Here is an 18,470-nt window from a genome sequence, read left to right on the forward strand (position 1 = left end):
CTCTTTCCTACATACTCTAACTTGAGCCTCACTATCCTCGTAAAAACTCTTCACTGCTTTCAGTAACCTACCTCCCATACCATACACCTGCAAGATCTGCCACATTGTCCCCCTATCCACCCTGTCAAATGCCTTTTCCAAATCCATAAATGCCGCAAAAACCTCTTTAGCCTTATCTAAATACTGTTCACTTATATGTTTCACTGTAAACACCTGGTCCACACACCCCCTACCTTTCCTAAAGCCTCCTTGTTCATCTGCTATCCTATTCTCCGTCTTACTCTTAATTCTTTCAATAATAACTCTACCATACACTTTACCAGGTATACTCAACAGACTTATCCCCCTATAATTTTTGCACTCTCTTTTGTCCCCCTTGCCTTTATACAAAGGAACTATGCATGCTCTCTGCCAGTCCCTAGGTACCTTACCCTCTTCTATACATTTATTAAATAATAGCACCAACCACTCCAAAACTATATCCCCACCTGCTTTTAACATTTCTATCTTTATCCCATCAATCCCAGCTGCCTTACCCCCTTTCATTTTACCTAATGCCTCATGAACTTCCTCCACACTCACAACTGGCTCTTCCTCACTCCTACAAGATGTTGTTCCTCCTTGCCCTATACATGAAATCACAGCTTCCCTATCTTCATCAACATTTAACAATTCCTCAAAATATTCCCTCTATCTTCCCAATACCTCTAACTCTCCATTTAATAACTCTCCTCGCCTATTTTTAACTGACAAATCCATTTGTTCTCTAGGCTTCCTTAACTTGTTAATCTCACTCCAAAACTTTTTCTTATTTTCAACAAAATTTGTTGATAACATCTCACCCACTCTCTCATTTGCTCTCTTTTTTACATTGCTTCACCACCCTCTTAACCTCTCTCTTTTTCTCCATATACTCTTCCCAAGTTGCATCACTTCTACTTTGTAAAAACTTCTCATATGCTAACTTTTTCTCCCATACTACTCTCTTTACATCATCATTCCACCAATCGCTCCTCTTCCCTCCCGCACCCACTTTCCTGTAACCATAAACTTCTGCTGAACACTAACACTACATTTTTAAACCTACCCCATACCTCTTCGACCCCATTGCCTATGCTCTCATTAGCCCATCTATCCTCCAATAGCTGTTTATATCTTACCCTAACTGCCTCCTCTTTTAGTTGATAACCTTCATCTCTCTCTTCCCTGATGCTTCTATTCTCCTTGTATCCCATCTACCTTTTACTCTCAGTGTAGCTACAACTAGAAAGTGATCTGATATATCTGTGGCCCCTCTATAAACATGTACATCCTGAAGTCTACTCAACAGTCTTATCTACTGTTAATGCTGCAGCTTAAAAACGGAAGTGTAAAGCACCTTTCTGGCAAGACAGTGATGGAGTGAATGATGGTGAAAGTTTTTCTTTTTCGGGCCACTCTGCCTTGGTGGGAATCGGCCAGTGTGCTAATAAAAAATAAAAAAAATAACATAATCCAACAAACTACTGTCATTTCGCCCTTCATCATATCTTGTATACTTATTTATCCTCTTTTTCTTAAAATATGTATTACCTATAACTAAACCCTTTCTATACAAAGTTCAAAGGGCTCCCATTATCATTTACACCTGGCACCCCAACTTTAGCATTCAGGTCTCCTATCACAATTACTCTCTCACTTGGTTCAAAGGTTTGTATACATTCACTTAACATCTCCCAAACTCTCTCTCCTCTACAATCCTCTCTCCTCCAGGCGCATACACACTTATTATGACCCACTTTTCGCATCCAACCTTTACTTTAATCCACATAATCCTTGAATTTACACATTCATATTCTCTCTATTCCTTCCATAACTGATCCTTCAACATTATTGCTACCCCTTCCTTAGCTCTAACTCTCTCAGATACTCCAGATTTAATCCCATTTATTTCCTCCCACCGAAACTCCCTACCCCCTTCAGCTTTGTTTCGCTTAGGGCCAGGACATCCAACTTCTTTTCATTCATAACATCAGCAATCATCTGTTTCTTGTCATCCACACTACATCCACGCACATTCAAGCATTCCAGTTTTATAAAGTTTTTCTTCTTCTCTTGTTTAGTAAATGTTTACAGGAGAAGGGGTTACTAGCCCATTGCTCCCGGCATTTTAGTCGCCTCATACGACACGCATGGCTTACGGAGGAAAGATTCTTTTCCACTTCATCATGGACAATAGAAGAAATAAAGAAGAACAAGAACTATTTAGAAAAAGGAGAAAAACCAAGATGTATGTATATATATATGCATGTGCATGTCTGTGAAGTGTGATCAAAGTGTAAGTAGGAGTAGGAAGATATCCCAGTTATCTAGCGTGTTTATGAGTCAGAAAAAGACACCAGCAATCCTACCATCATGTAAAACAGTTACAGGTTTATGTTTCACAGTCATATGGCAGGACGGTAGTGCTTCCCTGGGTGGTTGCTGTCTACCAACCTACTACACAGAAACAAATGCTGGGAATGGCCTAGGTAACATTGTCCATAGGGCACCCACACATGCAAATAGTCCTGTGATTCTTGTCCAAGATACACTACACCAGTGTTGAAAATTTGAAGCAGATTGAATAAAGCATTCTCAAGTTATAACTGAATATTTGGAAAAAAAAAAAACTAAAATGTGTCCGAGAAATTTTTAAAATAGGAAAATTTTTTTCTTATTAACACATCGACCAATTGCCACCAAGGCAGAGTGGCCCAAAAAAGAAAAACTTTCATCATTCACTCCATCACTGTCTTGCCAGAGGGGTGCTTACACTACTTCTAAAACTGCAACATTAATGCTGCTCCTTCAGAGTGCAGACACTGTACTTCCCACATCCAGGACTCAAGTCCAGCCTGCTGGTTTCCCTGAATCCCTCCATAAATGTTACATTGCTCACACTCCTATAGCACGTCAAGTATTAAAATCCATTTGTCTCCACTCACTCTTATCAAATATGCTCACGCACGCTTGCTGGAAGTCCAAGCCCCTCGCACATGAAACCTCCTTTAACCCCTCCCTCCAACCTTTCCTAGGCCGACCCCTACCCCACCTTCCCTCCACTACAGGTTTATACACTCTCAAAGTTATTCTGTTTCATTCCATTCTCTCTACATGTCCGAACCACTTCAACAACCCCTCCTCAGCCTTCTGTGTAATAGTTTTGATAATCCCTCACCTCCTCCTAATGTCCTAACTATGAATTCTCTGCATTATATTCACACCACACATTTCCCTCAAACAAGACATCTCCACTGCCTCCATCCTTCTCCTCATTGCGACAATCGCCACTCGTGCTTCACACCCAGTGTTGGTATAATTATACTCTAATACATTCCCCTCTTTGCTTCCACAGAAAGTTCTTCGTCTCCACAGATTCCTAAGTGCACTGTTCACCCTTTTTCCCTCATCAATTCTGTCATTCACGTCATCCTTCATAGACCCATCTGCTAACACGTCCACTCCCAAATATCTGAATACATTCACCTCCTCCATATTCTCTTGCTCCAATCTCATATCCAATCTTTCATCACTTATCTTTTTATCCTCATCACCTTACTCTTTCCTATATTCACTTAATTTCCTTCTTTTACATACCCTACCAAATTCATCCACCAACCTCTGCAACTTCTCTTCAGAATCTCCCAAAAGCACAGTGTCATCAGCAAAGAGCAACTGTGACAACTCCCACTTTGATTCTTTATCTTTTAACCCCACACCTCTTGCCAAGACTCGCAGATACACTTCTCTTACAACCCCATCTATAAATATATTGAACAATCTCTATGACATCACACACCCTTGTCTAAGGCCTAATTTTACTGGGAAATAATCTCCCTCTCTACTACATTATCTAACCTGAGCCTCACTATCCTCATAAAAACTCTTTACTGCTTTCAATAACCTATTTCATACACCTGCAACATCTGCCACATTGCCCCCCCCCTATCCACCATGTCATACGCCTTTTCCAAATCCATAAATGCCACAAAAACCTCTTTCCCCTTATCTAAATATTGTTCACATATATATTTCATTGTAAACACTTGGTCTACACACCCCTACCTAGTTTCTTTTTTCATTAAAATTTGTTTAAAAACTGGCAAATTGGCACTCATTCATTCCATTGCTGTCTTGCCTCCGGCAAGACAGTAATGGAGTGAATGATTATAGAAATGTTTCTTCTTTTTCTGGTCACCCTGCTTAACCCCTTGACTGCTGAAACCCCAAATCCTGAAGTGACTCCTGGTATCAAAAAAATTTTGAAAAAAAACAAAAAAAATCTTATGAAATGATAGAGAATCTTTTCCGGATGGTAATGACACCAAAAGAATGAAACATGATGGGAAACTGACAGAATTACGCTCTCGCAAAGTTAGCGACCTCGGCAATATTTACAAATTGGTGATTTCGCCCACTTTGAGCCCATTTTCGGCTAATTCCATTGTTCCAGTCGACCAAACTCATAGCTATTTCTTTAGAACTCCATTTTTTCTATCAATTGAGTACAAGAAACTGCCCATTTACCAATTTTAACTATGCAATAACATGGTCAGAAATTTGCAATTTGGCCAATTTTACGAAAATTAAAAAATATGAATTTCAAAATAGGCTTCAGAATGAACAATGCAGACATTCCTGGCTCTAAAATAACATTTTCTTTGTTCATCAGTCATGTCTCCAGGTCCCTCTGATATTACTCTTGCTTTCTGTTTTGAATTTTTATTCAAACAAAAAATAGAAGATTTACTGTTATGCAGACTACTGCAATATTGTAATAATTGTATAAATAATGTCAACCCATTCATGACTGCATATTAGAATGGCTAGTTGGACATTTATTGGACAATGACATCATTTGTTTACTTTTGAACATCAGCAAAAATCAAACATTTCCCCTATTTTGAGCTCCATTTCAAGGTTTTTTCATAGTAAAAATAATCAAAGTCACCTCTATTTCTATAATATGTTTTCCATTCTATCAAATGAGACCAAGAAAACGAGAATACAACCATAAATACTATACAAAAATAGACCACAAGAATGGTCAGAGTTTTTTTTTCTCATTATGCACTGCGTGGTGCAGGATTTTTTTTTTTTATATGGTGCACACTGACCACACAGATCCATTCTCTCACATGTGGGCCTACCAGCTTTCTCCTGCTTGATTTGAAGCCGCTAGAATTTATGAGTATATTTACGTCAAAAACGGTGGCTCGTAAGATGTATATATACGACCAAAACAGTCAAAGGGTTAATTATTGAATATAAATGAGCATCATTATTTATTCAATAAAATTGGCAAATTGGGACTTCAGCCACCCTATAACTGCATGAACCTTGCATTCAAGAAACCACTTAATTGGTGAAAATTTGAAGCCAGTCAGATGAATCATTCTCAAGTTGTGGGACAGATTCCATTATTCCAAGTTTTTTTTTTAATTAATTTACTACAATAAATTTTCTTGCTCATAAATAAAACTTATTGAATACTATCCTGGTCATAAGATGCACCAGCCATTAACCCTTTGACTGTTTTGGATATATATATATATATATAGGTCTTACAAGCCAATGTGTTTGACATATATAGTATACTCAAAAATTCCAGCGGCTTCAAATCAAACAGGAGAAAGCTGGTAGGCCTACATGCAAAAGAATGGGTCTGTGTGGTCAGTGTGTGCAGCATAAAAAAAATTTTGCAGCATGCAGTGCTTAATGAGAAAAAAACTCTGACCGTGTTTTTGGATTAAAATGGCGACTTTGAGGTGTATTTTTGTATAGTATTTATGGTTGTATTCTTGCTTTCTTGGTCTCATTTGATAGAATGGGAAACGTATTATAGAAATAGAAGTGATTTTGATTGGTTTTACTATGAAAATGACCTTGAAATGGAGCTCAAAGTTGCAGAAATGTTCGATTTTTGCCGATGTTCGAGAGTAAACAATTAGTGTCCAATAAATGTCCAACTAGCCATTCTAATATGCAGTCATGAATGGGTTGACATTATTTATACAATTATTAAAATATTGCAGTAGTCTGTATAACGGTAAATCTATTTTTTTGTGTGAATAAAAATTCAAAATAGAAACCACGAGTATTATAACAGGGGCCTGGAGACGTGACTGATGAACAGAGAAAATTTTATTTTAGTGCCAGGAATGTCCGCATTGTTCATTCTGGGGCCTATTTTGAAATTGACATTTTTTTAATTTGCATGAAATTGGCTAAATTGCCAATTTCTGACCACTTTATTGGATAGTTGAAATCGGTAAATGGGTGGTTTCTTGTACTCAGTCGATAGAACAAATGTAGTTCTAAAGAAATAGCTATGAGTTGGGCGGACTGGAACAATGGAACCGACCGAAAATAAGGCTCAAATTGGGTGAAATCGCCGATGCGTGAATGTGCCTGAGGTCGCTAAATTCGAGAGAACGTAATTCCATCAAATTTCGTACTTTTGGTGTCATTATCATTGGGAAAAGATTCTCTATCATTTAATAGGATTTTTTTTTTTTCAAATATTTTGCGACATCAGTAGACACTTCAGGATTAGGGGTTGCGATAGTCAAAGGGTTAAATATCGAAGCCATTTAGAAGAGGTAAATTAAAATTTATTTAACGGGAATAAAAATTTCACACTATTTTACATAAAATAGTCAGATCTGCAACTGTACAGATCTGCCATTATTGAATTAAGAGGCATCGCTTTTTTGAACATTTGAAGCTATGTCACTGGATTTTTGGAAGTTATTCTAGCCATTTTGGGATGCTGGGAACTGGTTCACCAACTTTGGTAATAGGGCACATGTATATTCCAGTTCTTCCTAGAATCTGGTCTTAGCTACCATGTACAAGCATTAAAATTTTTAAGCTGATTTTAGGAGGCCTTCTTGAGTTTTATTTTTTGTTTTATTAATACATCAGCCATCTCTCACCAAGGCTGGGTGATCCAATAAAATCATCACTCACTCACTGGGTAATCCAATAAAATCATTCGCTCACTCCATCACTGTCTTGCCAGAGGCATGCTGAAGCTACAATTAAAAAACCTGCAACATATCTCCACCCCTTCAGAATGCAGGCACTGTACTTCCCATCTCCAGGACTAATTGATTTTTCTGAATCCTTTCATCAATGTTACTTTGCTCACACTCCAACAGCATGTCAGGTCATAAAAACCATTTGCCTCCACTTGCACACACAAAAACCTCCTTTACCCCCTCCCTCCAACTTTCCTACGATGACCCCTACCCTGTCTTCTTTCCACTAAAGATTTATACACCCTCCAAGTCATTCTGTTTCATTCCAACCTCTCTAAATGTTCGAACCATCTCAACCCCTCCTCAGCCCTCTGGATAACATGTTTAGAAACCTTGCACCACCTCCTAATGTCCATGCTACGGATTCCCAGCATCAAAAAAACTGTAACACCTCCCACTTTGTGTTCGATTATTTATCTTTTAATCTAACACCTCTTCCCAAAACCCAAACATTCACTTCTCTTATAACCCAACTTATAAATATATTGAACAACTGTGGTGACATCATGCACCCCATTCTAAGGCCAACTTTTACTGGGAAATAGTCTCCCTCTTGTCTACATACCTTAACCTGAACCTCATATTCCTTGTAAAAACTTGTAACTGCTTTCAGTGACCTATCACATATTCTATACCCTTGCAACATCTGCCACATTGCTTTCCTATCCATCCCATCAAAAAACACAGATGTAGTAAAGAAGGTTAGGTGAAATAAGGAAGGCTCTCTGATTAAAATAGCCATGAAGAGAACCAAATCTGCTATACAGCATGACTGTCCAATCTGGTCGTACCTCCTGATAAAATGAATTAACTCTAGCAAGTTTGTCTGGTCTGGGCTTCGTCCTGGACTCATCCATTTTCATTTTTATCAACGGCTGGTGACTCAGCCTGTCAGTTTGTTATTGTCTGCATGCATGCTCATGTGCCATCAGTTTATCTTCCTGTATAGCCCTTGTGGTTTAGAGTTTATTTTTTATTATAATAAAAATAAAATCAGTTTATCTTCAATTTTCCTTGGATTTGCAGTGTTTATCCATTACAGTATTTTATGAAAGTACCATGTACAGTGTTATTAACAAAGGCCTTCAACCCTTTCATTGTCCAGACCCCTGATCGAAGAATTGCTCTTTTGTCCAAGAATCTGCCTCCTCCCCCCCCCCCAAAAAAAAAAAATGATAGACAATCGTTTTTTTGAAGGTAACGAAACCAAAAGTATGAAATTTGATGGAAATCTGACAAAATTGCACCTTTGCAGATTTTACTGTGTTGGCGATATTTACGCAACAGTGATTTTGCCAACTTTGAGTCGTATTTTAAGGCCAGTTACATTGTTCCAGTCAACCAAATTCTTAACTATTTCACTAGTGTGTCTTTCATTTTATCGATTGAGCCCTTAAAACTGCCCAGTCGACTATTTCAACTATCAAATAAAGTGATCAGAAATTGGTAATCTGGCCAATTTCACACAGATTTCAAAATATTCCAATTTCAAAAGAAGGTCCAGATTAAACAATGCAGGCATTCATGGCACTAAAATAACATTTGCTCTATTCATTAGTTATATTCCTAGGCTTTACACATGAATTCCATTTTGAATTCTTATTCATACAAAAAATAAAGATTTACTTTTATGAAGTATTGTAATTGTATAAATATCAGCACATCTGTGAATGCATATTAGACCCACCAGCTGGATGTGTATTAGACGAGTGACGTGATTTGTTTACTCTTGAATATCGACAAAAATTGAACATTTCCGCTACTTTGAGCTCAATTTCGAGCATTTTCACTTCTGAAACTAATCAAAATCTTCTCTCTCTCTAATATATCTTCTATTCTATCAAATGGAACCAAGAAACCGAGAACAGCCATAAAAACCATACGAAAATACACCACGAAGTTGCTGTTTTAGACCAAAAACTCGCAGTTTTTTCTCATTATGCACTGCGTGCTGCAGGATTTTTTAATATGATGCACACTTACTGTGTAGACCCATTCTCTCATATCTAGGCCCAAATATACTGCTCACAGCTTATCAGAATGAGCTCAGCTCATGGCTTAGTACTGCATTATTATTATAATCAAAAAGAAGCGCTAAGCCACAAGGACTATACAGCGCTGCAGGGCAGGAAGGAAGCGAGGGCATCAGGTGGCAAAAGGGAGATGGATGAGTAATAGGTTACGGATAACAGCGGGGTAGTGGATGGTGAAAGGGTAAAGGGCAGCTAGAGACTGAACTAGAAAGGGCTGAGGGGAGTGCGAAAAGTATCATCAGAGTTTGTGGAGTAAATCACTCATTGTCAAGAAGTCAATGAGAGAGTCAGGATTAAAGGAGGGTCCATCAGCAAGAAGGGAAGGTAAAGAGAAAGTAGTAGAACGAAGATGACGTTGGAGGTAAATTCTGTGTGCTCGTTGATAGAGAGGGCAGTCTAACAGAATGTGGCTAATCGATACTGGAACTTGACACTGCTCACAGAGAGGAACAGGGTGCCTCTCCATGAGTAAGACGAGTGTGGCCAATGCGAAGTCGGGAGAGAGTGGTCTCCCAACCTTGGCACTGATGACAAGACGACGGCCAGTAACCTATGGTCGGTTTAACAGAATGAAGTTTGTTACCGAGCAGAGTTGACCAACGTTGTTGCCAACGGGTGCGAAGGTGGGTAGCTATTGCAGCAAAATAGTCCAGAAATGGAACACCTGTATAGGAAATTGGTAGGTCATGTACTGCTGACCGCGCAACAGTGTCTGCCTGTTCATTGCCCTGTACGTCGACATGACCAGGGACCCAACAAAAAACTATCTTTATGTTTGGTAGAGATACGGCGTAGCCAAAATTGGATATGGAGAACTAGGGGGTGAGATGTATCAAATTTTCGTATAGCCTGTAGAGCACTAAGGGAGTCTGAGACTACTACAAATGATGACACAGGCATAGATGCGATACGAATAAGTGCTGCAAGAATGGCATACAATTCAGCAGTAAAAATGCTAGCCGAAGATAGTAAATGCCCATGCACGACGCTGTCCGGAAACACTGCTGCGAATTCGACGCCGTCTGAAGACTTAGAGCCATCTGTGTACACAGCGGTGGCATGAGAATGGGAGTGGAAGTGATCAGGAAAAAGAGAGCGGGAAGCCACCGTAGGCAGTTGAGCTTTCGAGCAAGGGAGTGAGAAAGAACAGACCCGAACAGCTGGAACTTCCCAGGGGGGTAGGGAAAAGTGAGATGCTACATGAACATATAAAGGTGGTAACTGAAGGGAAGACAAGAGTGAATGTAGGCGAAGAGAAAAGGGACGGAGCAAACAGGGGCGGCAAACGAATGAAGAATGTCTACTAATATCGGTGACCATTCTATCAATGGAAGGATTGTGGAGATCGTGAGAGCGTACATAGTAGCGAAGGCAATGGGCATCACGGCGATCAGACAAGGATGGAACATTCGCTTCTGCATAGAGGCTCTCAACAGGGGAAGAGCGAAAAGCACCAAGGCACAAACGTAATCCTTGGTGATGGATAAAGTTAAGGCTAGAGAGAGTAGCAGGAGAGGCCGCGGAATAAATCTGGTCACCATAATCGAGTTTCGATAAAACGAGGGTTGAATGTAGGCAAAGCAGAGTTCGACGATCAGCTCCCCAGGAAAGATGAGCAAGGGTTTTAAGAAGGTTTAGCCGGCTGTGACAAGTTGCCTTCAGAGAGGTAATGTGAGGTTTCCAGGATAACCTACGGTCAAAGAGAAGGCCTAGAAACCTGACTATCACGTTCGGGGATACGGGAGCCATAGAGATACAAAGGATGATCTGAGATGACAGAGCATCTAGTGAAAGTAATTTGGTGAGTTTTGGTACTTGAAAATTTAAACCCATGCGTGGTGGCCCAAGTGGAAACACGGTCGACTGCATGCTGGAGAGAAACTGCAATGAGATGAAAGTCAGCGCCTGCACAAGCAGGCCAAATCATTTATAGCAAGGAGAAAAAGTGTTGTGCTTAGAACACATCCCTGAGGGACACCTTCAGCTTGGACGAAGTCCGGGGAAAGAACATTATTGACTCGAACATGGAAATGTCTGTCAGTTAAAAAGTTCTTAAGGAAGGATGGTAGATTGCCTCGGAGGCCTAAGGAGTGGGCCTGGGCCAAAATATTATACCTCCAAGTTGTGTCATATGCCTTCTCAAGGTCAAAAAATATGGCAATAACCGAGTGATTATTCGCAAAGGCATTACGAACATACATATCCAAGCGTAGTAAGGGGTCTATGGTAGAACGACCCTTACGAAAGCCATATTGACTTGCGGAGAAACTGTTGTGTGTCTCTAAATACCACATTAAACGTCGATTTATGAGACGTTCCATCACTTTGCAAACTGCACTAGTAAGAGCGATGGGACGATAGTGGGAGGCATCATGTCCTGGAGTACCCGGTTTACGGAAAGGGAGAACAATGGCAGATTTCCACAGCTGGGGAAGAACTCCTTGTGCCCAAATAAGATTGAAGAGGTGTAAGAGGACTACAAGGGCTGACCGATGTAAATGTTGTAACATACGAATATGAATGTCGTCAGGCCCAGCTGCCAATGATCGGCAAGCTGAGAGCGTTGCCTCTAGTTCTTGAAGTGTAAAAGGCACATTATACTGTTCTTCTCTGAGAGAAGAAAAGTCCAAGGGTACTAACTCTCTGGCAGACTTTGAGGAAAGAAACGAGGGGCATAAATGGAGCCCCCGGGAAACACGGACCAGATGTGTGCCAAGTTCAATGGCAATGTCCAGAGGGTTTGCTACATCAACACCAGCGACCCGTAGAACAGGAGTCGGGTCAGGAGAGTATTTACCACTCATTTTCCTCACTTTTTTCCAGACTGCACTCATAGAAGAAGCAGAGGTGATGGTGGAAACAGTCTTGCCAACAAGTGCGTTTAGCTTCACGGATGACACGGCGAGCGATCGCACGCTTCTGCTTAAAATCAAGAAGTCTCTCAGCGGTTCTATTGTACCGGTACCTGCCCCATGCAGCGCGTTTCAAACGTACTGCACGAGCACAAGCAGGAGACCACCAAGGCACGCACTTCTGAGAATGCCTGCCTGAGGTTTGGGGTATAGAATGAGAAGCTGCGATAGAAACTGACGTCGAGAAGAGGTGTAGGAGCTCATCAATGGAGGATGAAGAAGGAACCTCACTAAAAGTAGTGAGGTGTGAGTAAAGATCCCAATTTGCCCGATCAAATTGCCAGCGGGGGCTACGGAAAGGTGAATAGGAAGGAGAAGTACGAATGATTGGAAAATGATCGCTGTCATGTAAGTCAGGTAGAACAGACCAGGTGAAGTCTAGTGCAGTGGAGGAAGAGCAGACTGATAAATCGATGCAAGAGAGAGCATGAGTACGAGGATCAAAATGGGTGGGAGTACCCGTATTTAAAACATGGAGGGAGTGAGAGGCGAGAAAAGCCTCCAACTGGATGCCACGTGAGTCCCAATGAGACCCCCCCCCCCAGAGGAAATGGTGGGTATTAAAATCACCAAGTAACAGAAGTGGTGGTGGTAAGGATGAAACAAGAAAGGCAAAGTCTAGGATAGAAAATGCTCGAGAAGGAGAGAGATATAAAGAACATATTGTAAACCACTTATTCAAGTGGATACGGGCTGCGGTGTAATGCAGCGAGGTATGGACAGATAGTTGACAGTACGGAATATCATTGCGTAGAAGAAGGGCACTTTCATTAAAGGTCCCATCTGAGAAAGGATCCGAAGAATACAATAAATTATAGCCTGAGATAGGTTGGAAAACAGCCGAGTGTAATTTTGGTTCTTGTAAGCAAGCACCAACGGGAAAACCTGGAAAGCAACATCTGAAGCTCACCCCGATTACCCCTGAGGCCGCGGATATTCCACTGTAAATAGGCCATGATTGGCAATGAAGAAAATACCAGGAATCCATAGGGAAAGGCACCTATGGACTAGAGGGGTTAGAAAAGTCAACATGTGGTGGCATTGGAAGACGTTCAAGCAGCGAAGGAATGGAGCGTTGCGAAGAATGGGGTTGTGAAGATGGAGGAGAGGGAAGAGAAGGAACAGGAAGTGAATCAGTGTCCATTGAAGGTTTAGTCTGCAATATATTCTGAAATGGCTTCAAGTGTTTCTGAATTCAAAGATGGATGGGAAACCATATTGGAGATAGGAGGAGGAGGGTGAGTAAAGATTGGGACAGTAATGGACTGTACCAAAGTAGAGGGGGAGGGAAGAGTGTAAGGGACTGGAGATGAAGTGTGGGGGGGGGGGGGACAGAAGAGGCAGAAACCTGGGAGGTGGCAGAAGAGGGAGAAACTTGGGAGGGGACGGGGGTGGAAGGCATAGTAAGAGGAGGAGGGTGAATCTCCACACTTGTAATAGAGCCAGAGAGAGGGGAAGAACTAGGTACAGAGACTGGAAAGGTAAAGTGTGGAGGTGGAAGAAGGGAAGGAAGGGGCAAAGAATATTTGAGCACTGTGGATTTTTTGGACTTCTGAGAAGTAGAGGGGCGATTGGTATTAGGTGTCGTACGAGGTCTTGTCGATACTGGGGCTTGTGAGGAAGGACGCGAAGATGTGAGAACAGACTGAGTTGTAGTCGGGACGTCAGAGCCAAGGACAGCAAAAGGATTAGATGCCGGAGTGGCTATGGGAGGGGTAACAACAGAGGAGGCTGCAGAAGATGGGACCCCAGAAGTGGGGGGATGTTGTGAAACACGAGAATAAGAAACACGGGGTAGTCTCCCTTGGAGGCGGAGATGAGTAACTGCCATAGCATAAGGGAGACCTTCTGCCTCTTTGAGGCAACGGATTTCACGTTCATTTAAGTAGACCTGGCAATGGCGGGAGTACGAAGGGTGAGCTTCATTACAATTAAGGCAAGATGGAGGTTGACTGCAAGATGTATTAGAATGGTCGTCGGCACCACAGACTGGGCATTCGGCCATAGATCTGCAATATTTCGCTGGGTGACCAAAACGCCAGCAATTTCTACATTGTTGAGGTGTAGGTATCACCTTTCGAACTTGTAACCGATGTCCCGCGACATATACAGAGGACGGGAGTTCTCGGCTGTCAAAAGTTAAACGAGCCACATTGCAAGGGTAACGTCTCCGCCCATGGGCAGGAAGGACATAAGTGTCTACTGTGAGGATTGGGAGATCCTGGAGTTCCAGCTGTTCAAGAATGTCATTGCCACATGACTGGAAATTCTGTTGGACTATGGTATGGGGCAGAATGACAGTACCATTACAAGAATTGAGAGAAAGATGTTTTTCAATAGTGATAGGAGTAGTATCGATATTCGAAAGGAGAGAAAGATCATGAGCTTGGGTAGCATTCTGGACAATGACGATGTGCATACCGCTCTTGAGAGCATGAAATGAAATATCTCTACCAACATGACGCAGGAGCGCTTTGTCAATACTATGGTCAGAAAGGTAGGAAGAAGAAGAAGTCAGTCTTAAAGTAAAGAATTTAGTCCATTGTGTGGTCCAAAACTGAGCATGGAGAGGGAGTGCTTGACGTGTCGGTCTTTTCCGAGTAGAATGGGAAGGTAACGAAGGAGCATCATCAGGAGATTGACGTTGGCGTTTAGGAGTAGGACCGGAGTTGGTCCGGCGTGAAATGGGTGGGCGATTCGAAAATTGCCGTACCGTAGAGGGAGAAGCCGGAAGCATAGTCAAAGGAGGGTGGAGTTCAGACAAATCGAAGGAGTCAGTCGAAGCCCCGGTACCTGAAGCGGGTGAGGAAACAGCACCAGCAAGAGGTACAGGGGCATCAGGAGTGTCCGAAGAGTGGTCTAAACACAAGGCAGGGTCAGAATGGGGTGCGGTATCAAGAAGGGGCCCGGGGTTAGTGGGTTCATGGATTGGGTTCTCCATGGTTAGGTTACTCCTTTGCTTTTTGTTTTTAAGAAAAAAAGAAAGAAAAGAAAATAAAAATAAAAAAAAGAATAAAAAAAGGGGGGAGCGGGGAGGAATAGTTCCCAGGAGGAATGAAAGGGCCGGAAATCTCCCTCCACGCCCAAGAGGACCTCAGCACCGCTAGTAGCGCAGATGCAGCATGGAACCCGTGCCATACCTTACCCTTCATGCCAGTAAACCAGTAATCCGGGATAGCAACCTCACATCTGCTGAGCTACCTCGGTGGACAAAAGAGAGGGCGGCCGGATATCCGCCACAAAGCATACCTCCTTCGGCCACCACCCCAGGAATCCAAAAGGTGGCTTCCAGAGATACACCCGTCGCCCGAAAGACACCCAAAGCTACTCCGGGATACCGGAGAGGGATCGGGACATCCCCAGGCGATCCAGATTCCACGGCAAACTACGCCACCGCCAAGAACCTCAATGGAATGGGATGGACCCCGGTATCCTTTCCTCTACCTAGGAACTAGCACGCCTGTGGGAGAAATCCCAAAGGCCAAAAAGAGGAAGGGCAAAAGGGAGGGGTGGGGAGGGGGAGGAGGATGGGATAGGGGAGGGGAGATTGGGGGGTAATTAGGTTCGGTCTGAGGAAGAAGACCGACAGGTCTAATTCCTCAGACCAAGAGGCTTAGTACTACAGCACAGACAGTGACCTCTAACCTGTAGTACTATGGCATGGATAGAGAAGGAAATAAAGCAAGTGATAACACTGAGAAGCAGCCTGTGAATTTGACTTAAGTAGAAACTTGAATTAAGTTATTCTCCAGGAAAGATAAGAATAATTATTGTACAATGGGCCCCCCAGATCCGACATCTGCGGTTTCAATTATCCGCAATTTACCATGGCCTGAAAATAACCCTTAATTTTGCTTAATAATGGTTTCAGAGTTCAAAAGTAGTGATGGTGGAAGTTCTGCATAATTTATCAATTGAACTTTATAATGGGTATGAATGTATAATACAGGGGTTTTACTATATGCTACATATATTGTACTGTACTTTTAACATTTTACAGGAATATGTCCAGCAGTACTGTACAGTCTGTATCATAATATTGTACTTTACTTCATTCTTGGTATGTCTGGCAGTCCATCAAGACTGAGTCCACTTCATAGGATAGTTGTCCGTGTCTGGTAGTTGATCGATTAAGCGGACAATATCTGTTAAACTGAAACTTTCATTATAACAGATTTTCACTAAACAGACACTCCTATTTCACAGACCAGGCTGCTGGAACGTTGACTCTTGAAACCCTCTCCAAGTATTAGTTGGTTTATGGAAGTTTCACTGTAGCTATACATGTATTACAGAAAGATGGAATGACTCCACTGCTGCTGTTTGACCCATACTTGTTTGATGCTCGTTTTTTAATATAATAATAATGCTAGGGAATCAGACCCACTCTTCTCTCTATAAAGGCTGGTTTTTAAAAATTGAGAAAACTTGCAGAAAAGCTAGAATTGTCCTGTCCTGTAATGTTTTATACAGTGTAGTCTAGGCTCTACCACACACACCTGACACTGTATCAGTGTTGGAACTATTAGAAATTCCATTTTTGTACTTTACACTGTAGTAATACCACATGCCATTTATATATATGCCTGAACTTAAAGTGTCGTTGTAAAGACTGTAGGATCATGTACACAGTATTAAATATCATAACAGAGGAAATAGGACAAGCCATAAATTTTGCCAATTTATCTTGAACACTAAATTCAAGTTTTCAATAGAAGAGGGTGTGATTTCCTAGCTAAGTGACCCAGCAGATGATCTCTTACTAACAAGTGTGCAATAAGAAACAATATTAACTCATTTTGTTTCCTTCACAGGTCATGTTGAATATGCTGGTGGAAGAAGGTGAATACCGCAGCTTCTACACTGACCAGTACCCTGAATGTCGACCTGGGTATTCATCTAAATCAGAAGAAGCTGAGGCATGGTAGTCAATAACAGCACGCTGAGAAGTGTAAATAAGTTTTTGTCCAAATTACCAATCAATTTATTTTTCAATCGAGTGTGCATAATACTCGTGTATAGTATTACTGTACATGTCAAGCTTCAACATGAGCTTGAAAATATAAAGTGAATTCTAAAATCTAAACTCTGGAATTAAATTATGGTTCCCATATTGCACTTGTGTCTGATTGTTAATGACTTCACTTGAAGTAACTACCATTACCAAAGATTTATATTATTATTATAATCAAAAAGAAGCGCTAAGCCACAAGGGCTATACAGCCCAAAGATTTATAGCATCATAAGCCTTATGTCTTAGTCTTCTTTCCTACAAGAATTTCTTCTCATTGATGGGTTTTACTGTCTTTATTCATAGCTTAGGTTTTGCTAGCTAGTACTTGCATAACCAGGGTGTCTATGACATACAGAGAATTAACTAAGATTTGCACCGAGTATTTTGCATGCATGGAGACTTGTAATCTCTTCGTTTCTGCTCATCAGACCTCTGAAGAGAGGTTCCTTAGTGCTGGTGAGGGGCTCTTGATCTAAGGAATTGAACCTATGCTTCAATTCCTTAAATTGAGCCTGAATGCCTTTCATTACCCCAGGCACTGTATGACCCTTATGGGTTTCACACTTACCTTAAGAATGTTATAATGATAAATTCTGCTCATTGGAAAATTGAGCCTACTGCTGGAGTTGATTGTCCTTGCACAGACAACTCTAGGGGTGGACACATCTTGTGCTTGCACAAGATGCTCTACAAGCTGAACTCCTTGACGCTGGTGAGGGGCTCTTGATCTAGGGAATTGGATCTGTGCTCCAGTTCCCTGAATTAAGCCTGAATGCCTTCCATCCCCCCATAGGCGCTGTATAATCCTACGGGTTTAGTGCTTCCCCCTTGATTATAATAATAATCTACAAGCTGAAGCTCTCCCCAGCCTCCAACAGGCGCTGTATAATCCTACGGGTTTAGCGCTTCCCCTTGATTATAATAACAATAATAATAATCTCCTCAGACTCCAAGCAGTGGCAGGTGTACCCATTACTGTCACTCGCTATGCCCAGCAGAATCATCTCTGTGGGATGGTCTGGACACCTTTCAGAGTCCAGACTCCCGACCTAAAATTTGTCCACAGGGTCCAAGAATTTTCAACAAAAGTTTTTCTTATGAAATGGTAGAGAATCTTTTTATTATTATTATTATCACACTGGTTACTGAAAGCAGTGAAGAGTTTTTACGAGGATAGTGAGGCTCAAGTTAGAGTATGTAGGAAAGAGGGGAATTTTTTCCCAGTAAAAGTAGGCCTTAGACAAGGATGTGTGATGTCACCGTGGTTGTTTAATATATTTATAGATGGGGTTGTAAGAGAAGTAAATGCGAGGGTCTTGGCAAGAGGCGTGGAGTTAAAAGATAAAGAATCACACACAAAGTGGGAGTTGTCACAGCTGCTCTTTGCTGATGACACTGTGCTCTTGGGAGATTCTGAAGAGAAGTTGCAGAGATTGGTGGATGAATT

The 18,470-nt window shown here is 41.6% G+C and overlaps 2 protein-coding genes across 2 annotated transcripts in view; one reads left to right on the forward strand and one right to left on the reverse strand.

The window, feature by feature from the left end:
* mRpS5 (mitochondrial ribosomal protein S5) overlaps positions 1 to 17,127 on the forward strand; it is a 54,784-nt gene extending 37,657 nt beyond the window's left edge. The window contains exon 9 of the mRNA XM_070094862.1: positions 16,824 to 17,127. Within this exon, the coding sequence (XP_069950963.1) occupies positions 16,824 to 16,937 (114 nt within the window). The 3' untranslated portion in view covers positions 16,938 to 17,127. The remainder of the gene's footprint in view (positions 1 to 16,823) is intronic.
* Positions 1 to 18,470, reverse strand: part of LOC128697282 (zinc finger protein 271-like) — a 193,557-nt gene that overhangs the window by 106,816 nt on the left and 68,271 nt on the right. The window lies entirely within an intron of this gene.

This window comes from Cherax quadricarinatus, chromosome 48, assembly GCF_038502225.1.
Source record: "Cherax quadricarinatus isolate ZL_2023a chromosome 48, ASM3850222v1, whole genome shotgun sequence".
NCBI classification, from domain to species: Eukaryota; Metazoa; Arthropoda; class Malacostraca; order Decapoda; family Parastacidae; genus Cherax; species Cherax quadricarinatus.